This window comes from Amphibalanus amphitrite, unplaced genomic scaffold (genome assembly GCF_019059575.1).
Source record: "Amphibalanus amphitrite isolate SeventyFive unplaced genomic scaffold, NRLGWU_Aamphi_draft 000837F_arrow, whole genome shotgun sequence".
In the NCBI taxonomy this organism is placed as follows: Eukaryota; Metazoa; Arthropoda; class Thecostraca; order Balanomorpha; family Balanidae; genus Amphibalanus; species Amphibalanus amphitrite.
This window is the reverse complement of record NW_024882331.1, coordinates 166,083-185,457: the sequence shown is the minus strand read 5'-3', so window position 1 is coordinate 185,457 and position 19,375 is coordinate 166,083. Positions and strand designations below refer to the sequence as shown.

The window sequence follows — 19,375 nt, the reverse complement described above, 5'->3', positions numbered from 1 at the left end:
GGTCACCAGGTCAAGTTAACTGACCAAGCCTAAAAAAAGTTTGCAATCATGTCCAGCCTGCAGTGTTTGTCAGAAAGGTTTCAAACTTGGTGGATTGCATGCTGTTATGGGCGCCTACAAGTTGTATATCTCGGATTTTTTATATCCGTGACCTAAGGTCAGGTCAGTGGCGAAACCTTTCCATTACAAGTCAATGGAGAAAAATGAAAATGCCTCTAGATCCGTGTGTACGCATCGGAACAGTCCAAATATTTCAGAATCACAATTATTTGGTCCACTCGTGATGACCAAGGTGTCATTTTTGCTGATAGCCTCTAGACAGGTCATCCGAGGTCACTTGAGGCTACAAACAGTTTTTTGCCAATAACTCGCGATTGGAAAGAGATAGAACGCTGGGGATGGTCTCATTGTGTTTGCCTTGTTGAGACGCATCGACTGATATGCAACATGACCTTTTCCGGTAAGGTCATGACCTTGACCTGAGGTCAAATTTTCAACTTGACCTTTCAAGGTCAAATTATAGTTCATTCGACGCGTCTTGGCGAGAGGAACACGATTCTGGCAATAGAAATGTCGTGTCTTTTTGTAGTCGAAAGTTATTGTCGAAAAACACTTTTCGTAAAAACAGCTATTTTTGGACTTTTTGCCCTCTGGAGGCCAAACCGTTGACCTGAGGTCAATATTGATAATGACCTTTTCAAAAGAAGAGTTCAAAAGCTATCGATTGCTTTTCCCTGCGTTATTCTAGCTACCATAGTTCCTGAGATAGCGGCATGTTTTCTGAAAAATATAATGACAATTGGCAAATTTTGACCTTTGATGACCTCTGGTGACCCCAATATTGCTCTAAGGTGAAAAATGACTGAAATACTTTCAAACGTACGCATTGAAAGCTATCGACTGCTTTTTACTGCGTCTTTCTAGCCCTCTTAGTTTTTGAGTTAGAGGTGGGTGGTAACATATGCCCCCCCTCACTAGGGCGAAGTTGGCTGAGACCGCCACTGGGGCGCGGGTTAATGCACTCCTTGCAAGGTTAGATGCGTCACTTTTGCAACGTTGACCTTTCGTGACGTCATTTATGACGTCATCAAGGTCATATTAGTTTTTCGTCAATAACTCTTGATCAAATTGAGCTAGCGAGTCGGGAAAGCCACCAATGGACTCAGGAAGACCTGCCGAATCGAATGATATGCGACATGACCTCTTTCGACCAACTTCGTGACCTGGGGGTGCTGACCTGACCTTGACCTGAGGTCAACACCCCAAGTTGACCTGACCCGGACAAAAAGTATATCATTCGACGCGCCTGAGCGAGGCGAACACGATGCTGCCAAAATCGTCGCTCTGCGGCCGTTTTTTGCGAAGTTATTCACCAAAAACTGAACCGTACCTTGGGGCACTTGACCTGACCTCAGAGGTCACCGGTTGACCTAGGACCTTAAAATCGGGTACCAATCTCTGCGTCTCGTAACGGCGCACACGCTCGTTTTTTCCGCGACGCACTAGCTCCACCAGGGGCGAAACGGCGAGGGGGGGGGTCGTACCCGCCCCCCCCCTCGGCCGGCGCGTATGTAGAAAACCAATAGGTCCGGCGAGGGCTAATTGACTTTTCGGTAAATTGACATTTCGACTAATTGACATTTCGACTAATTAGCATTTCGGCGAATTGACATTTCGACTAATTGACTTTTCGGCAAATTGACATTTCGGCAAATTGACAATTCGATTTATTGACATTTCGGCAAATTAGCATTTCGGCAAATTGACATTTTCGACTTATTGCACGTCGGCAAAAAGGCATGTCGGCAAATTGCATTTCGACTTTTAGCACTTCGCCTTTTTGACACGTCGGCAAAAAGACACGTCGGCAAAATGCATTCGACATATTGACATTCGACGAATAAGCATTCGGCAAAACGCAGTTCGGCAAATTGTCCTGTAACCTATAGTAATGAGACTTCAACTGAGTGTTTAAATAAAAAATCCACTTTTGACTGACATGCTATGAAGTATGAAATGAATGGCGTTTCCTAGCGAATGAATATCGGCTCGTGGAATTAGCAGTACCTAACAATCGGACTTCCCTAAGATCGAGGATCGAGAAACCGTGCGGAACCCGTAAAATATAAACATTGTGGCGTCACGCGATCACCGCAGCCTCAGAAAATGACGTCATCATTAGTCAGTTGGGAAAACTCCGCGTCTGTCTGTTACCAGGCACCGCGTGGACAGGTCCTGACATCAGCACGTGAAGATCAGTTGAAAGATAAACAATAGCGGCAACATCGCTGGATGGAATTCACGAAAGAAAACCATTTAGAGGAAAGACTGCATAGAGTGTCACAATAAAAAATCAGAAAAAACGTCAAGAATACAGGATTATTAACCGAGTTCTAGTAGTTAGAAATGAAAAACTGTGTTTGTCAAAAAGCGTTTGACCCGTGCGTTTGTTTACGCCAGAGTTCACTGAATCGACAAAACAATGGAGACAGCGCAGCGGCGACGTGAGAGGAATTTGAGACGGATGTTTGGGACGCGTGACGTTATGAGGCATCACTGGTGATGAGAGGTTCAAGGACCGGCTCACGCACTCGGAGGAAGATCCTATAGGTATGTAGAGTGTGCTTTAATTGGAGGTAGTGCAGAAGCGGAGTGTCACGGTCATTTCTTCGCTATAGTTTCTCTTCCATAGTTCCTACACCACCAGCAACCTCCAGTGTGGGGGAATTGAGGCAGTGGCCAGCGAATCATCATAACACAAGAACTGTGAGTGCGATTTGACAGCATCAACTTTTTGTGGAGAAACTAGACGGTACTCATAAGGAAATCGTCTAGATTTCATGCATTTCGAATGGCGGCATCGTCTGGAAAAATACCTACTGTCTTTTAAACGATTGGGTAATGTAAGAAGTACAAGTTTACGTTTACTGACAACACTGGGGGCGATAAAGATCCCGGGGAAACTCCGGATTATAAAAAGGCTTGTCTAGCGGTGGAAGATGACAAAGTTCAGAGCAATTCATGGTGAAACATTTTCTTTTTGCAGATTCCTTTGTCATATACATCGTGTTATCAAAGCAGAGAATGGGCCTTGGTGCGGGGTTTATGCTTACGTAAGTAGGTGCTGACCTAGAAAACGTACAGGCCTTATTTGCCCTTCCCTCTGCAGTCTGCATGATGTTGAACATATGTCTGGTGATTTACATGGTTGACAACAATCATCAAAGAAGGCCGTACGCGCAGCAGCGCCAAATGCCAATTGTGTGAGCGCCTGTACCTCAGCCAACGTGCTTTGGACTTTGCCACTTCTAGTCAAAGTGTGTACTTCGGAATATAATCCAGAATTGGAGGATCAAAAGCATGCGATAGCATGCTTTTGCATCCGGAAATTCCCATTGGTGGGTCGCTGAAGAAAAGTTCGGCCAAGCCTGTTTGTCAGTATGTGAGTGAGTATGTGAGTGAGTATGTGAGTGAGTTTGTCCAAGCTTTTTTGGACCTGGAGTCAAAATGGGTGGACCGATCGGGACGAAAGTGAGACCGTTCGATTCGTCTCCGGCGAGGTAAACTTTTGGTGCTGACCTCGGTTAGCTCAGTGCTTCGTGGCACATGCTATTCCGTTTCAAAGTTTCGGTGACACGAAATTTTTTGTCAAGGCTACAGGTCAATCCGAGGTCACGGGCAAAGCCACACTGGCGGGACACATCGGTAACACCTTGAACCAGTTTCCAGGGGGGTCACCGTCTGCGAGGGGTGCAGGCTGCACGTGCTGGGGGCGGAAAACCGTTTTGACGTGAGGTCCTCTGGCTCAAAGAAATTTTGAGCTATCAACCTCAAAATCGGTTCAATGGTAGTCCCAGGCAAGGCCTCCAAAATAGTGCACATTTGGTTGAGCTAAACTCCGTGGTGCATGAGCTATGCACGTGCAAGCCGATTGCACCCCTTCGTACGTTGCCACGCCTGCAGGGTAAACGGCAGCTCTAACTGGTTCAAAACTTGCAGGTCATAAGAAGAATACATTGAGTCATGACATTCCGGCGAGATAATATCCGAGGGGTGCAAGCTGCGCGTGCGGGGGGCGGTTAACGGTTTTGACGATGGATCCTCTGATCCCGGGAAACGTCGAGCTAGTTACGAGATGGGAAGTGAGTATGTAAGAGGCAAATATTATAGCAAGTACATTATTGTCAAGATATGCCTGCAACGTGCCATGAGCTCGAAATCATGATATTTCGGAATCACTTCTGTCGATAGGAGTCTTCACAATAATTAACATAGCTAAGCCTACAAATGACAGCGTGCAAAAGATTTAGTAGAGGGCCGACTCTGTGCAATTAAAACTGCTGTGCACTGTGCAGCCAACCGGAGAATGTTTTACGGTTCGACGCAAATTGCTCCTCCTTTCTCCTGGGCGTATGCCTGCAATTATCCCTATCCGTGCTCCGAATTCATAATACATTCACGGGTTATACATTCCGAATGCAGCCCGTGTACAAAATACAAACTGCGCATGTATGCCTTCGTTTTATTCAGCGCGTCCGCCACGTCTCTATCACATGCACATTTCGTCCGTCCTTCACACCATTTGCGCCTGTCTGTCTGTCGCAATGAAATATGTTTACTGCGAGGAAAGTGTAGGAGCGGCGACCTTTGCGACATTCACAGCCTTCTCAATCCTGATGCAATTCCGATGACCGTGTTGTGTGCGCACACGTATGCGTGTCACGCCGGTGTTGTGAGTGCGTGTGTGTGTCTGTCTGCGTGTGTTTGGGGTTGTCTGGTTGTGGACCTATCTGTTTGTCTGTCGTCTGTCTGCCTGTCTGTCGGTGTCGCACGTTACGCACGTTATGTGCGTTTCCCATCTAACCGTGACCTTGACCGTTGTGATCTTGCCAGATGACCTTGGCACGTGATCCAGTGCATTCACCTTACGAGGCTTACCCTGGTGTTGACTGTGGTAACAGTGGCGCCCTACAGGTCAGGTGCGAGACTCGGCGCACCATCTGTGTACCGTTCTCCGAGCTAACGGGCGCTAGCGATGAATGACATGCATAGAGACAAAATGGAAAACATAGATAAAACAAAATAGACAACAATGGTCCGCAAAGGAACCTTCTCGGATAGTACACAAAGAGGAAAATTACGGCTGAAAAATATGGATTCTGCCGAGAATGAGTGAGCAACAAATAACAATACACAAAGTCAAAGTGAGTAGGCGTTAAAAGAGACAAAGACCGCAAACAATAGATTGCGATTTGCGGCAACAAAGAGCGTTGATTCAGCCGTGACAGCCGCATAGTTACGCCGAGCAGCACTGTAAACAGGGTCATCGAGCTTACCATTGAGATGGTGTAGTAGTACTCCCGAACATACCATCGAGAGGGTGTAGAAGTACTCCCGAACTTACCATTGAGAGGGTGTAGTAGTACTCCATTCGGAAGTGGTAGTAGCAGGTTTTCGGCTTCTCGAACTGACTACATTCCCTCCGGCACGGGTGCAGGCCGCTCGTTTCATTCAAAGTGACGAACTGGGCCGGGACGATGATTGTCGACGAGACGCTCCCTGAAAGCAATCGACGCGTCAGGGGAGTGCAATGCAAGGGCTGCACAGTGGCGGATCCAGGGGGGGGGGGGCAAAATGGGCATTTGCCTCCCCCAAACGGCATAATTTTAACATTACGCCTATGGACGAGGCATGGAAAGAATCGATAAATTGTTATGGTTTGCCCCCCCCCCCCCAAAAAAAAACTCTGAGCTGGATCCGCCTCTGGGGCTGCGTCCACTGCTAGTGGGAAGCGGATCATCCTGGTAAAAAATAAGGGCATGCGTCTTTGAAGCAATGTAAGTTGGAATGAAATATCCCTCGCCGGCCGAGGGGGGGGGCGGGTGCCGCCCCCCCATAGGGTTTTTTCGCGATAGCTCCGAACACGCTGGCGATAGAGAGCTGAAACTTGGCATACCTGACCTTTGATCCAAGCCGGATCTTTTGACACCAACCGCATTTTTGGGTCAGGTCAGGTCAATGACCTATGACGTCATAAGTGAACCTCTGCACGGTCTTCAGATGTCGCAACTTCGCAACACCCTCACTGCCAGAGGAGATGTCACAGGGAAATGAAACTTGCAGGATCTAATATCCATTATGAGTTCCACAACTTGTATATCTCGGATTTTTCCTAAAGGTCATATGAGGTCAGGTCATTTTCGTGACCTCACCATTATAAGTCAATGGGGAAAAATGAAAACTGCTATTCTGGCGTCGGGAACGATCTCCAACTATCTCAAGCACACAGAATCGTGATTTGATGCACTCCTTGCAAGGTTAGATGCGTCACTTTTGCAATGTTGACCTTGCGTGACGTCATTTATGACGTCATCAAGGTCATATTAGTTTTTCGTCAATAACTCTTGATCAAATTGAGCTAGCGAGTCGGGAAAGCCACCAATGGACTCAGGAAGGCCTGCCGAATCGAATGATATGCGACATGACCTCTTTCGACCAACTTCGTGACCTGGGGGTGCTGACCTGACCTTGACCTGAGGTCAACACCCCAAGTTGACCTGACCCGGACAAAAAGTATATCATTCGACGCGCCTGGGCGAGGCGAACACGATGCTGCCAAAATCGGCGCTCTGCGGCCGTTTTTTGCGAAGTTATTCACCAAAAACTGAACCGTACCTTGGGGCACTTGACCTGACCTCAGAGGTCACCGGTTGACCTAGGACCTTAAAATCGGGTACCAATCCCTGCGTCTCGTAACGGCGCACACGCTCTTTTTTTCCGCAACGCGCTAGCTCCACCAGGGGCGAAACGGCGAGGGGGGGTCGTACCCGCCCCCCCCCCCCTCGGCCGGCGCGTATGTAGAAAACCAATAGGTCCGGCGAGGGATATAATGCCAATGGTTACGAAATAACGCTGTCCGAGCCTCAAACTGTCGCCGATGGGCTTGGTCTTGAGGTTCGTTTGTAGTGCGGAATTAGCATTGAAATTTGAACAATAATCTGAGCATTCTTCTGACGTAGTATCCGTGGCATGAATATATAAGATAAGTGATTTTCTTTTTTAATACATCCTAGCAGACATAGCTTATTTCAGTTATGCCATGGAGCACGTAGATTGCCTCTTAGCGTTAGCTTTGCTTGGGGAGCATCACTCCAATACGATGTCGTAATTTTATACAGTATTACGGCATAGGTACAGATTGCTGTTCATTAATGCATTGTGCTCGGAAATTTAAGGTGAGAGATGCAAGCTCGATGAGATGAGCTTTCTGGAAAAGGTACGAATTCTCACAAGACCTAACCGGTTGATGCACCATCACGGATGGCAACAGAGGAACAACGAAGAGACAAACAATCTTAACAAAAACTTCAAAAATATTGTTTCTCATTGCGCCGTGCTTCCAAGATATACAGATTAACAAATAGAACGTGAGTCAGTGGCTGAAACATATTTACAAATAGGTCTTGTCATCGATGATGGTTTGCAAGCATCGACAATCACTGGCGACTGTTCGAAAGTGCTTCGTGCAACAAGCTAACACTGACTGATGATCCTCGTTAGTCGTACTAGGATGCACGGACATCTGTCAAATCAGGGAAACATTTCACTTTGATCGGCCACGGATGAGTGGTTTCAGAGAGGGTGTTGTTGTTTGTGATACCCATAACGGTTGCAGCGTTGCCACTAGTTGCAGTCGAAATCCATCGTTGGCGCATGCTTGATACCCAGGCGTAATTCGTTGCAATGAGCCGATAAAACACTTGCATATCAGCACGGTAACTATTTAGGCCTTAAATTTCGTGTGTAACCACAAAGGTTATTTTCGTGACGTATCTCTCCTTGATAACTGACCCCACCATCACTGCCCCCGCCCACTCCCCCCGGGACCACATACACACACGCAAAAAGTGTCCAATAACACCTGTGGATGCTCCCCGCGCGCACCTGTCATCCTTTATTATTCCACCTTCGCCCTCCTGCGGCTGCTAAGTACTCCGGGGAAGCACGGGACCTCCCGCGTTGGGCAACACCCGCCGTGGCCCGGACCGCCCCGGCGGTGTTTGCGTAGTTACGCGGCGGTAATTACGTAGTTACGCGGCGGTATTTACGCGGTGGTAAAACCGCGGCCGGCGGCTAAACAGCATCTCGCTGCACAGAGATAACGCTGTTGATGTCGATTGATGCGAGCTGAAAGCTTGGTGCATCGGGAACAGTGGCTAGGTCAGGCTCGCGACGGGGCGAAATGTTCCGAATGATACGCCGCTTCGAGCTCATTCCGCGCAAATGAACTCTGCGTGATATCCTACACCAGGGGTCGGCAAATGGTGGGGCATGCCCCCTTTGGGGGTAATGGAGTCCTTTCGGTGGGGGTAATGAGGGATTCTGAGAAAGCCTATCTTTTTAGAGTTTGTAGCTCCAGTGATGGAGCCATCGTGACTGGTGCATCCCAGGGTTCAAAGATTAGCCCAGGCCAAAGGCACAGCAGTCAGCACACATTGATTAGATACCAATTTTCACGTACCTGCTCGCCTCACCATCTCACCCCTCCGTACAGTCGTACAAAAGCAGCTGCAACTTTTGACCGTCGCCCGTCTGTTGGCGTTTCAACAGCCGCTAACGTAAGGGGGAGGAGTCGATCGGACCCCCGCGGCCTCTCGGACTCTGATATGGAGCTGTGCATAAAAAAGACGAGCGTGCTACCCATGACAATAGGAAGCCGCTGCTGCCCATTTTTAAGGTCCTTGGTCATTCCGTCTCATTCAAGAGGGCAATGACAAGTGTCGAGAAAATCGGGACCCGCTATAACTCCTTGAAGTGAGAGTTTATGGCTCAAGATGATCTCCAGAAAAAGCTCATAAGCCAACGGTCGTTATGGGTCCAGAGGCCAGTTTTACCAACAGAAAAATAGCCGCCTGCCGGAATTTTTGCCTAAAGATCGTTTCACATATGGAGCGTAAACGGTACAGCCCTATCCGCTTACGAGCCCATCGCGTTTACGCTCCGTATGTGAAGCGGTCTTGAGGCAAAAATTCCGGCAGGCGGTTATTTTTCTGTTGGTAAAACTGGTCTCAGGTCATGATATTTTCCGGGTTGGTAAAAAAAAAAAATATGATGGGCTCGAGGGTACAATTTGGTCGTGATCCAATGCCTTTTACGTGAGCTTTTAACGAAAAACCACCCGCCGCCCCTATACGTACAAGGGTTAAATGGGATATAGCATAGGCGGCGGAACGGGGAGGGCACCGGGGCACCGTGCACCCTTTGATTTTTGCATATTAACATTAGCCCTATGGGCGTTGCATGGAAAGAATGGGACCAAAAGTCAGCAGTGCCCCCCCTCCCCTCCCCCTTATTGAAGGTGTTCTGCCGCTAGTGGGATATAGGCATTAAATGTTTTGTGGAGGAAGTGTCATGTTTTAAACTTGATGCATTGGAAATGCACAAATACCCAAAGAGTTCCAGGACGGTATGGAATTTCAGTAAACTTGGTTATGTCAGCAATGGGGTCTGGTAGGTGGGGGTAATGGCCCTGCCTGGCGCCCAAAAAGGAGGCACGACCCCGAATGACCTGCCGACCACTGTCCTACACGAAGACTGATGAAGTAGGTTTGACAGTCAAGAACTGCGTTATTACTCGGAACTTATCATTCCTCCTCATTGCTCAATTTAGACATGACCAATCTTTCGAAATAATTTGTCAAGGCTGGTTGCACATACATAAATGATATCACTCGTTTAAATTAAAATTAAGTTTGCTGAATGATCTTCCGATATGGCGGCAAGTTTCCAGAGCTCTAATGACTGAGACCATCCCGTTTAATAAACACTGCTGGATTCTCCTTTTTTGCAGGGAAGTCTAGCGTATGTGACGCAAGAACCATCGCTACTTCGTGACGGCCTTTCAACATCAAGATGACATATATTCTTGGACTTCATCGGACGAAACGCGACCAAAGCGAGTGACAGCCGCAAGATCAAAGCAGAACAGCCCAGGCAGGTTATAATGGACGGCCTCGTCTATGACGTCATATACGAACGAACTTACTGCAACTACCTAAACACCAGTGAGCCGAGACGATCTGAACTCAAATGCAGACGCATTAAAGCCACTAAAGCGCCAGCGAAATGGAAACCGACACTAAATTTAGAACTGCAATCATCCAAATGTAAATATTGCACGAAACCAGGGATATACGAGTACGTCATTAACGGGAAATGAAAGTCATCGTAATGTCTCCACATCTCGAGTCGCTTTAGTGATTCGGTGATGTGAAAACAGCGCGAGTTGGGGATTGCCACCTGGTATTCCACGATGTAGTGGAACGTCAGGCATGATGCCTAATGAGACACGGGGGCGTGCCCCCGACCATTGACGCCTGTTGCCTCCTAACGTAGACACGTTTCTAAGCTACGGAGGCCATGAAATGCGATCATCGAACAGTCGTCAAAATCAATCATGCAAATGTCCATTAATAATTGTTCAGTCAGATTAAAGTTTAGGTCGTCAGGTCATCACAAATAAATACCATTACCTTGCCACTTTTTTGTAAATGGGTAAAATAAGCTCCCCCCCCAAAAAAACGTCTATCTGGAACACATTTAATCACGTGGTAGGTAAACAGCAATTCTACGAAACAATTAGGGGAAGTTGGGGCAATGCCGGAGTTGGGGCAAAGCCGAAATTCGAGATATTTCGAAAACCGTAAGACATGGATGCCACCTGTCAGTGATGCTCTGAAGCTTAAGTGACTACAATTATCGCATGTTTGTTACGAGTCGTCATTCGGAATGCTTCGGCTGTGAGGGCGCCAAGAGCGTTTTCAAGGTACGCGTTCCTTGTACTACATGCGCCTTTGAAGCTGCATTTCTTACTCATTATGCTACCGTTTGTCTGGCCAATTCGGTCAAGTAATCTTCAGCATGTCTTTGCATAAGTGTGCTGCCTATTTGAAATTTATACGGCACGTTGAAAAGTTATGGGCCTGCAAATGAAAGTATGGCTGGCTGGGGTAATGCCGAAAACGTGCAATTACTCACGTTAAAGCACGCTACGTGGACTTTACTGCTGTAGAATAGCAACGCGAATTTTTAGTCACACAAATTACACTTTCAACCGACACAACGGCCTGTTACCTATAAGGAATTATTTACCTGGCATTTTCTTATTATATCACACAATTATAACTTCCAGTGTGCACCAAGCGTCCTCAAGCTCTTAAAACGCGTGTCAGCTTTGATAAATTCTGGATAAAGTTTGAGATAAAGTGGCAAAACATCAATGTCGGCATTCCCGTAGATCATTTCTCCCATTTTCGGCTTTCCCCGCAGTCCGGGGCAACGCCGAAAAAGTCACTTCTTTGATATTTTTAGTTTGTGCGCTTAACGGTATGCGAATTCATCAAATGCGCCTGGTATGTTTGAAAGGCAAAAGACTGGCCTCTCGAATGACGCCAACAAGAATAGCTTATGTTGTCTACCTTGCGTGCTACGGGCGTCAGAAAAAAAGTATTCGGCGTTCCCCCAACTTCCCCTATGGTTTACAGCTCACGTAAGGCAGACGTGCAGTTACTCGCCATGTGGCTATCCGTTCGTGATTACTGATTAGTATCGTCATGTGAAACGGTTATGTTGAATGCCATTTTTGGTTTACAGTCAAGGACTTGACAAGCCTCCTGCACTGTATTCATAACGGATAGAGGCTCACTAACGCAGTTCGCAGAATGCCGTCACTGATTGTTCGTTTTGTGAAATGACTGCATTGTCGCTGTTATTTGTCCAAAGCAGCAGCTTCCGGCGATGTCGCTAACAACTCTAAGCGCATTTCCATTGGTCAAACCTTGGGGTCAGCCACAATGAACGCGTGCGGTTATTGCCGAAAATGAGCGCCTATCGTGACGTCGTCATATGAAAGCGCCCGCCGGCGCCGTGCTCCGTTTATCTCAATCAGACGAGGGGTGCGCCGGAAGTGCTCGGCATGGAGCACATGTCGGAGACCATCCGACAGTCTTGCCGAAAGACGGGGCCGACACACCGCCAGACGGCCGCTGGAGGTCATATGGTACATATGCACTGTATACGGAGACGAGGGTGGTGGAAACACAGAGTGATATGCGTGGCGCGTTTGTTTGTTCAGTCACAGACCGAGCCGAACTTGATATGAGGATGTGGTAGAAAAAGCAGACCGAATGGTCATGACGTACTTAGCCATTGTACTGATTCATAACGTACTGTTACCATCCGTATTTACATATGCCTTGTCGTCGAGGTACTTCACGTTCATGTTGACGCAGCATTGAATGAGTACATAATAATGAGTACATACTACATAATGTACATAATTGAAAGTTTTTGTACCATATTAATTAGTTTGTTCTTCTGGGGAGGCAAAACTTGATTCATCTTTCATTTCAGCCTTCAACCTGCAACCATCATAGCTTTCTTCACTTTTTCGTTTCGCGAAATCGCTGTAAGTACTTCTATACGGATGTAGCTCAAAGAAACGCAGTCCTTGACGGAAAGGTTATCTCCAAGCCGCATGATGCATCGATGACTCTTCAACATCTATTCACCCTCCCTACGTGACAAGAAGCGAAAGAGAAGACAAACAGCAATAGAGAACAGCTTGGTCATCACTCATCAAAACACCTGCGCCATCACCATCTGCGTACCGGAGAACCCTCCGTGGCATCAATGAGCCAGTGACGTCATTAACACTCCTCAATAAAGGGCGCCCGCTCACGTGCCTCGGGGCGAGAGGCACTCTGGCCGTACGCTGTGCATGCCAAATAGCTCGCAATGGAGGCTGAAATGGGACGAGCCGAGCTGGGAGGAGAATGGCAATCTCTGAGAGGAGACTGCCGTTTGCAGGGTCACCTTGCCCGGGAGCTGGGCCCATTCAGATGCGAGAGAGAGAGAGAGAGAGAGAGAGAGAGAGAGAGAGAGAGAGAGAGAGAGAGAGAGAGAGAGAGAGAGAGAGAGAGAGAGAGAGAGAGAGAGAGAGAGAGAGAGAGAGAGAGAGAGAGAGAGAGAGAGAGAGAGAGAGAGAGAGAGAGAGATGTCGGGCTGCACAGGAGAGGGCTCCTGGATTTTCCACCGGTGTACAAGATGGGATGGATAAGTGGGAGTGAGTTAGTGAGTGAGCTAGTGAGAGTTAGTGAGAGAGATAGAGAAAGAGAGAGAGGAATAGAGGAAGATAGAGAGAGAGAGCGAAAGTTAGAGAGAGAGAGAGAGAGAGAGAGAGAGAGAGAGAGAGAGAGAGAGAGAGAGAGAGAGAGAGAGAGAGAGAGAGAGAGAGAGAGAGAGAGAGAGAGAGAGAGAGAGGGAGGGAGATGAAGAAGGGAGAAGACGAAGGGAAAGGACGAGGGAGTAATCCCAAATCAATATCAGAGATGCGTCGCATGACTGATGACCGTTTTGGACCACAATAGCCAAATGTCCAACCGCCTCCTACGTCCTCATTGCCCCCATCAAGACCGGCCCAATGCTATGGTAGGCTATGGTAAAACAAACTAACGGTATCCCCGTATATGAAGCGCTACCACGAGGAAACACCGTCCTAATAAAAATAATGTGGTTAACCACAGGCACGCGCAAACTGGGACAGCTGATCGTCGAGGAAAATGTGGCGCATGCATTTCATAAAATGCAGCGCATCGTAACATTTATGGTCACCTTAGACGCTGCCAGGATAATGCCATTGTCTTTGGAGTGGAGCACTGGTGAAACAGAATCCGAGTGGTGTTTGTATGAAGACTAACATATCCTTAATTTTCTAACATAATCGCCAATTTTCGCGGTTAAATTATCTGACAGCTTTTTGTATTGTCTTGCTAACAACTATACATGACGTGTTTCACCTTTTCAATATTTCAAGAAGATCCTTGACATTTAACAATAATGCCACTATACCGGAACAGCAGTGGAATCATTGCGGAAATGTGCTCAAAACCTGTATATATTGTCTGCGGGCCATCATAAAGAGGCAGCTACCGGGTCACCGGGAACCAGCCCTGACCGAATTGCCACCACCCCCAGCCGCCGGCTGATTCGGGAGTTATCCCACGAGTATGCATGGCAGGCGCTCGCTCACCCATCGCCGTATGTTGTGCCGCTTCCACTTCCAACCGCGGCGGCTTTGGTTACGTAACCAGTCGTACCCGGCAGCTGCTGGATATTATCCAGTGGTCTCTAATCCGGATAAACAATAATAATCCAATAGAAAGAATCTGGACAAAAAAGATCGGTTTGATCTGTGATCTCCACCGTAAACTAAAGCGGAATGAGTAGCACGTGAAGGCGAGGTTGTATCAATTTGGGATTCGGTCATGTACCACCTGACCTATTGAATTCGGAAGTTAAAAGTGATGGCATCATAGTTGATGTTTTCTTCAAAGGATACATTAGGAAAGTCTATCAAGCAAACATATCTGACCGTTAGAATCAATGTAAATCATGCAATGTAAACTGCAAGCTTCTAGAGACTCACAAGATGATTTTCAAATCCCATCAAGTTGAATAGTACCTTCCACACATTTCTGATTCATACCGCATATACGTCTACACCTACAAGAATATACGGAATTGGACTTGTCGGGCTATAGGTATAACGTGAAACCGGTATAGTAACTGGTCTAAACCACCGCGCTCCTCGCGCCGGTCCGACCATATCTGACCGGAAGGTCAGGGTCGTACCAAAAACAAACGGCCGTGTCCCTTCTATCGGAGTCGGACCGTGCCTGGACTTCTATTATACAAAAAAACATGTTTTGTCGGTGTATTCGGCCATCTTGAACTAGTCCGTCGCGACTTTGGAAACAGCACGTGGAAAGAACGTGATCTTTGTACAGCAAAGGCACGTGGCTAGACACGTGACTACGAGTGGAAGCCACTTACTATTAATGAGCTGTTTCACATCCCATACCTCACCGCCAGATACCTAGGTGGGTTTTGGAACCAAGAAACACTTCAAATATACATCAATCTTCCTTGAACCTATCATTGGGATCATACGCGCTGGTTGTTACCACAATATGACTGAATTGATAGAGAAGGTCTCACTTTACCAATCAGACGCGACACAGCAAAACCAGCGACGTCGCACCGGGTTCAGTGGGGTCACTCAAGGTCAACTGGTTCCATTCAGCGAGCGAGACACCCCGCTGAAGCAGTTCAGGCTCAATGGCATTCCAGACGTTCCTAAAAAAGCGTTGTTTAGAAAATTAAATCAGCATTTAGAATATCGAGAATATTTTTGTGATAAGTGGCATCTTAACCCTCGCATGTGTGCGGCGATTGCCAGCTTCTAATGTGTAGGGGGGAGGGGGGACCCCCTTGCCGTTTGGCCCCTGATTGAGCTAGAGCTTCGCGGAAAAAACGAGCGTGTTGCCCGTGACGAGGGGAAGCTGATGATACCCAATTTTAAGGCCCTAGGTCATTGGTTGACCTTCCAGGTCAGGTCAATGACCCAAAGTCGGGCAAATCGGGACCTGTTAGAAAGTCGTAAAGTGTGGCTGCTAGGGGTTTTCGGGGTGCTGATCACGAACATCGTGTTAGTTTTGATCACAAATGATGTCTTTAAGCATTTAGACCAGGTCGGGTCAGGTCAGGTCAGGTCAAACGGTAGGAGTCGTGACGGGTATTCGTAGTACGTGTCAACCGCCTCTGGCAGCCAGGGTTGTGCTTGACTCATGAGTCGAGTCATAAATTTGACTCAACTCTGACTCAAATGAGTCAGATTTGAGTCGAGTCGAATAAAATGTTGAGCTGTTGAGTTGAGTCAGAGTTGAGTCGGACAAAAATATTAAGGCGTTGAGTTGAGTCAGAGTTGAGTCAGTAAAATAACTTTTGACATTGAGTTGAGTCAAACATTTAGGAACTAATGTTTGACTCATGGAACTGTTAGGAACTTTGTTTGTTAAGGAACATGAGTCAGCTGACTCAACTTTCTAGAAACAAGCTTTTCATTCCCCCCCCCCCGCTCAGCAACTTCGCCCTGGCCCTGTTACCGGATTTTTTTTTTCACCCCCCCCCCCCCGCTCAACAACTTTTTTATTTGAGTCAATTTTGAGTCAACTCACTTGACTAAAAAAAAACTTGAGTCAAGTTTGAGTCGACTCATATTTTCATTGAGCCACTTGAGTCATGAGTCGAGTCAAGGGGAAAAATCAGCTCCTTGTTTGAGTCAGAGTTGAGTCAGGGCTTTCTGAAATTGAATGATGAGTCGAGTCGGCAAATTTTTTTGAGTCGAGCACAACCCTGCTGGCAGCTTCGTAACATGTTACGAAGGCACCAAAACTACTTCGTAAATGTTCAAATAGTTTCTAAATTCGAATTCAGCTCCAGAAACTAGCCTAGAAACATGTATAGCTCGAAAAAGTAAACCGAGGTCACCAAAGGTCAATGACCTGACCTGACCTTCAGGTGACCTTGACATCCACCCAAATGCATGGGAGCAACATCAAATCACATGTTTAAACGTTTAAAACCACGAGAAGCTTGCAAACGCGCGACTTATGTGAGCCGACATACGCCGAATCGCGATTCCGGCCAAACATGGATTCGAGAAATAGGTCACAGGTCAAAGGTCACTTGGGTCAGGGTCATGAAAGTTTCAGAGTAGGTGTAAAATTGATCAACTCGAGGGTACTAAAAGTTTCGTCGCGATCGGTCGCTTTTTACCCGAGTTATTCGCGAAAAACCATGGGGGGGGGGGCCATCCGACCCTCCCCCCTACACATGCGAGGGTTAATTGTTTGTTTACATTGCAGCAGCCGAACAGTGTCTGCGGAGGGAAGCATCGGTAGTATCTAAGTTATCCGTGTGCAAGTGCCATGGAGTACAATTATCGTCAAAACTACCTATCAATGTCCCTCACATTGACTGAAAACTTGCATTTCTTCATATTCACTTTTGGAACTCGCACAATCGTTTCACACCTCAAAGAATCGCTAATATTAGGTAATGTGGATTTCTATAGTCCTCAGATGACGTCTATCCCAGTAGTTAACACGAGACAAGTAGCTTATAAATAGCGTATGCCGTATACCATATAACAACATACCTAAGAGCAGTCATTGGCACCAGGAAAAAATGAGCCCTTTTCCAACGAAAGAAGCTGCCTAAGGCATACATGCATAAATGGGATCACGTCAGTTCATTCCACCCGGGTTCACAGTTTGGACAGAATCGTCGCATGTTCCAATATCACATTAAGCCCTGCTGGGACGATGGGTGTTGCCCCAACTGTATGTTGACGGTTGTATCCCAGACTCCCCAGTATCAGTATGCTGAGTCTGCAGTGGTATCGGATGTCGGACATGTGTAAAGACCACCGGAAGGGAGGGACCTACCTTACGGTGCTCCACATACAGACCAAAGGCTGATGAAGTTACGTAATCATTTCCGAACAGCCTAAGGCCGAGGTGGGTCAGGTGACATGTGCTGAGTCAATGTCAAAATGTAGGAAAGGGTTGGGCCTTCGTAACAACGGACACCGTCCTAAGGATTTTGAGATAAAACGCTTTTTGTGACCCAAATAATGTATGTAAGTATCTCCGCACGCTACAGATAATATCTGACGAGAGATACATGATAGATTAATGTCTAGTCAAATCGTATGAGCTTTAGTTCATGCCGCTGTGTTTTCCTTGAAAGAAGACATGACTCACCGAGACAGACGATGTCTTTCATGACAAGTAAACGGATTTGCATGGAAAACGATAGGCAATTTTATGCCATTAAGTTGTGTAAAAAAGCGAGTACACTTTGCAGCTTGCTTTTTAGGCAAAAGGTTTCTATGAAGCTATGTAATTAACCATCAGAGCATTTGCAATCAACACTGCAAGCTCGACCCAAAGTGATAATATTGCATCAACCGAAAAATGAGACCCTGCACTTGAGCCAATTCTCGATTCGTTGCACACCTTCGGGCAAAACTATGGTCGGCTTGTTTGACGAATTATCTATCATGGTTTAACCATGGTAAAGCTATCAATCTATATGACCAATCCATCAAACATGGTTGCAACAAATCTACTAACCACGGTTCGACAAATAACTGACCTGCAGGGCCTCGTTTCATAAAGCGAGTCTGTAACTGACGCCGGTTTTTGGGCTTGTATTGCAAGCGCACGTGAAGGGATAAATTTATTTCCCCTTCTCCCTTCTGTTCTTGCTTGCAAGATAAATAAATTCAACGATTCAAACTATCGTCATCGCTTCACATGCGCTTGCAATTCAAGATCGAAAACCGCCAAGTTACGGACTCGCTTTATGAAACGAGGCCTAGTATTGTGATTAAGCCATTACCCAACAGCCGCATCCCCGTTGTCCCTATACTTGACCCGCCCCAGCGCGTCGCTCATACATTTGACCCGACACTGCCCAGTGCCCAGTATCCCGTCATTTGACCCGACCGCCAGGTCGTCCCGATATTCGACCCGACCCACCGGGCCAGTCGGCACCAGCTGTGGCCAGCTTACCCCGCCGGGGGCCGGAAGTGACCCCGTCCGAGCTACTCACCCAGAGTTGAGAGCAGGACCCCGGCCAGCACCGCGGGAACCATCGCTACCAGCGCGCGTCCCGCCGCCATCTCCACTGCGCTCAATGGCGCCAAATCGGGCACACGCCGCCTTTAAACGCGACACAGTGACGTCACCGTCCGGGGCACGTGACCGGGTGACGTCACACCCCACCGGGTGACGGCTCGGAGTGAATTACGTGCCGGCGACACTGTCCACGTGTGGAGCGCGTTCCTCCGCCACGGGGTCCGCGGCTGCTGCCGACACCGCCGGTAGCTGACTGAAGCCGCCGCTCGCCCGTCCCCGTCCGTCCGTCCGCCCCGCCCCCTCCATCCGCCCCCCCCCCTCCGGCACCCCCCCCCCCCCCGGCCCCGTCGGCCAGCGCTCGGCGGCAGGGCGCACAAATTACTGTGAGAGGCGGGCGGGGGACAGGACGGCGAAATTGACAGTCATGGACAACATTACACACATGTCGCGGAGCATGTGGTGTTTGAGGTTTGGCGTAACCCTCGTCGGCTGAGGGAGGTCGGCGCCTACTTCTCTTGTCGGATTGTCACGATCACATGGTACCGAAAGGGTTGAAGGTCTTCATCACGTTCGGGCTTCGATTCAACCCGGACCTTTTGATACTGCTTCAGTTTGATGTTCCGACATCCGTTTTCTCAGTTCTCAGGCCCCGCCCATCCGCATCCTCTTTTTCAGACTATTTGTCCGAACGGGTGGTCACTCGACGCCATAGACACGCGCAGCTAGAGAGCAAATCCAAGGGGCCAAGAATGACCACCTGGGTGGCTGGATAGATTAGTGCATTCTGCGTGGGGACACTCCGTTGCTTACCGAAGAGATGCTTACCGAAG

At 47.8% G+C, this 19,375-nt stretch overlaps 1 protein-coding gene across 2 annotated transcripts in view; it reads right to left on the bottom strand.

Annotated features, from left to right (window-relative positions):
• Positions 1-18,799, bottom strand: part of LOC122366884 (laccase-1-like) — a 44,273-nt gene extending 25,474 nt beyond the window's left edge. The window contains exons 1-2 of one of the 2 annotated variants that reach the window (XM_043339532.1): positions 18,520-18,799; positions 5,405-5,559 (exon numbers count right to left, since the gene is read on the bottom strand). In XM_043339532.1, the coding sequence (XP_043195467.1) occupies positions 5,405-5,559; positions 18,520-18,589 (225 nt within the window). In that variant the 5' untranslated portion in view covers positions 18,590-18,799. The remainder of the gene's footprint in view (positions 1-5,404; positions 5,560-18,519) is intronic. The other variant, XM_043339531.1, reaches the window with a different exon arrangement.
• Positions 18,800-19,375: the final 576 nt, after the last annotated feature.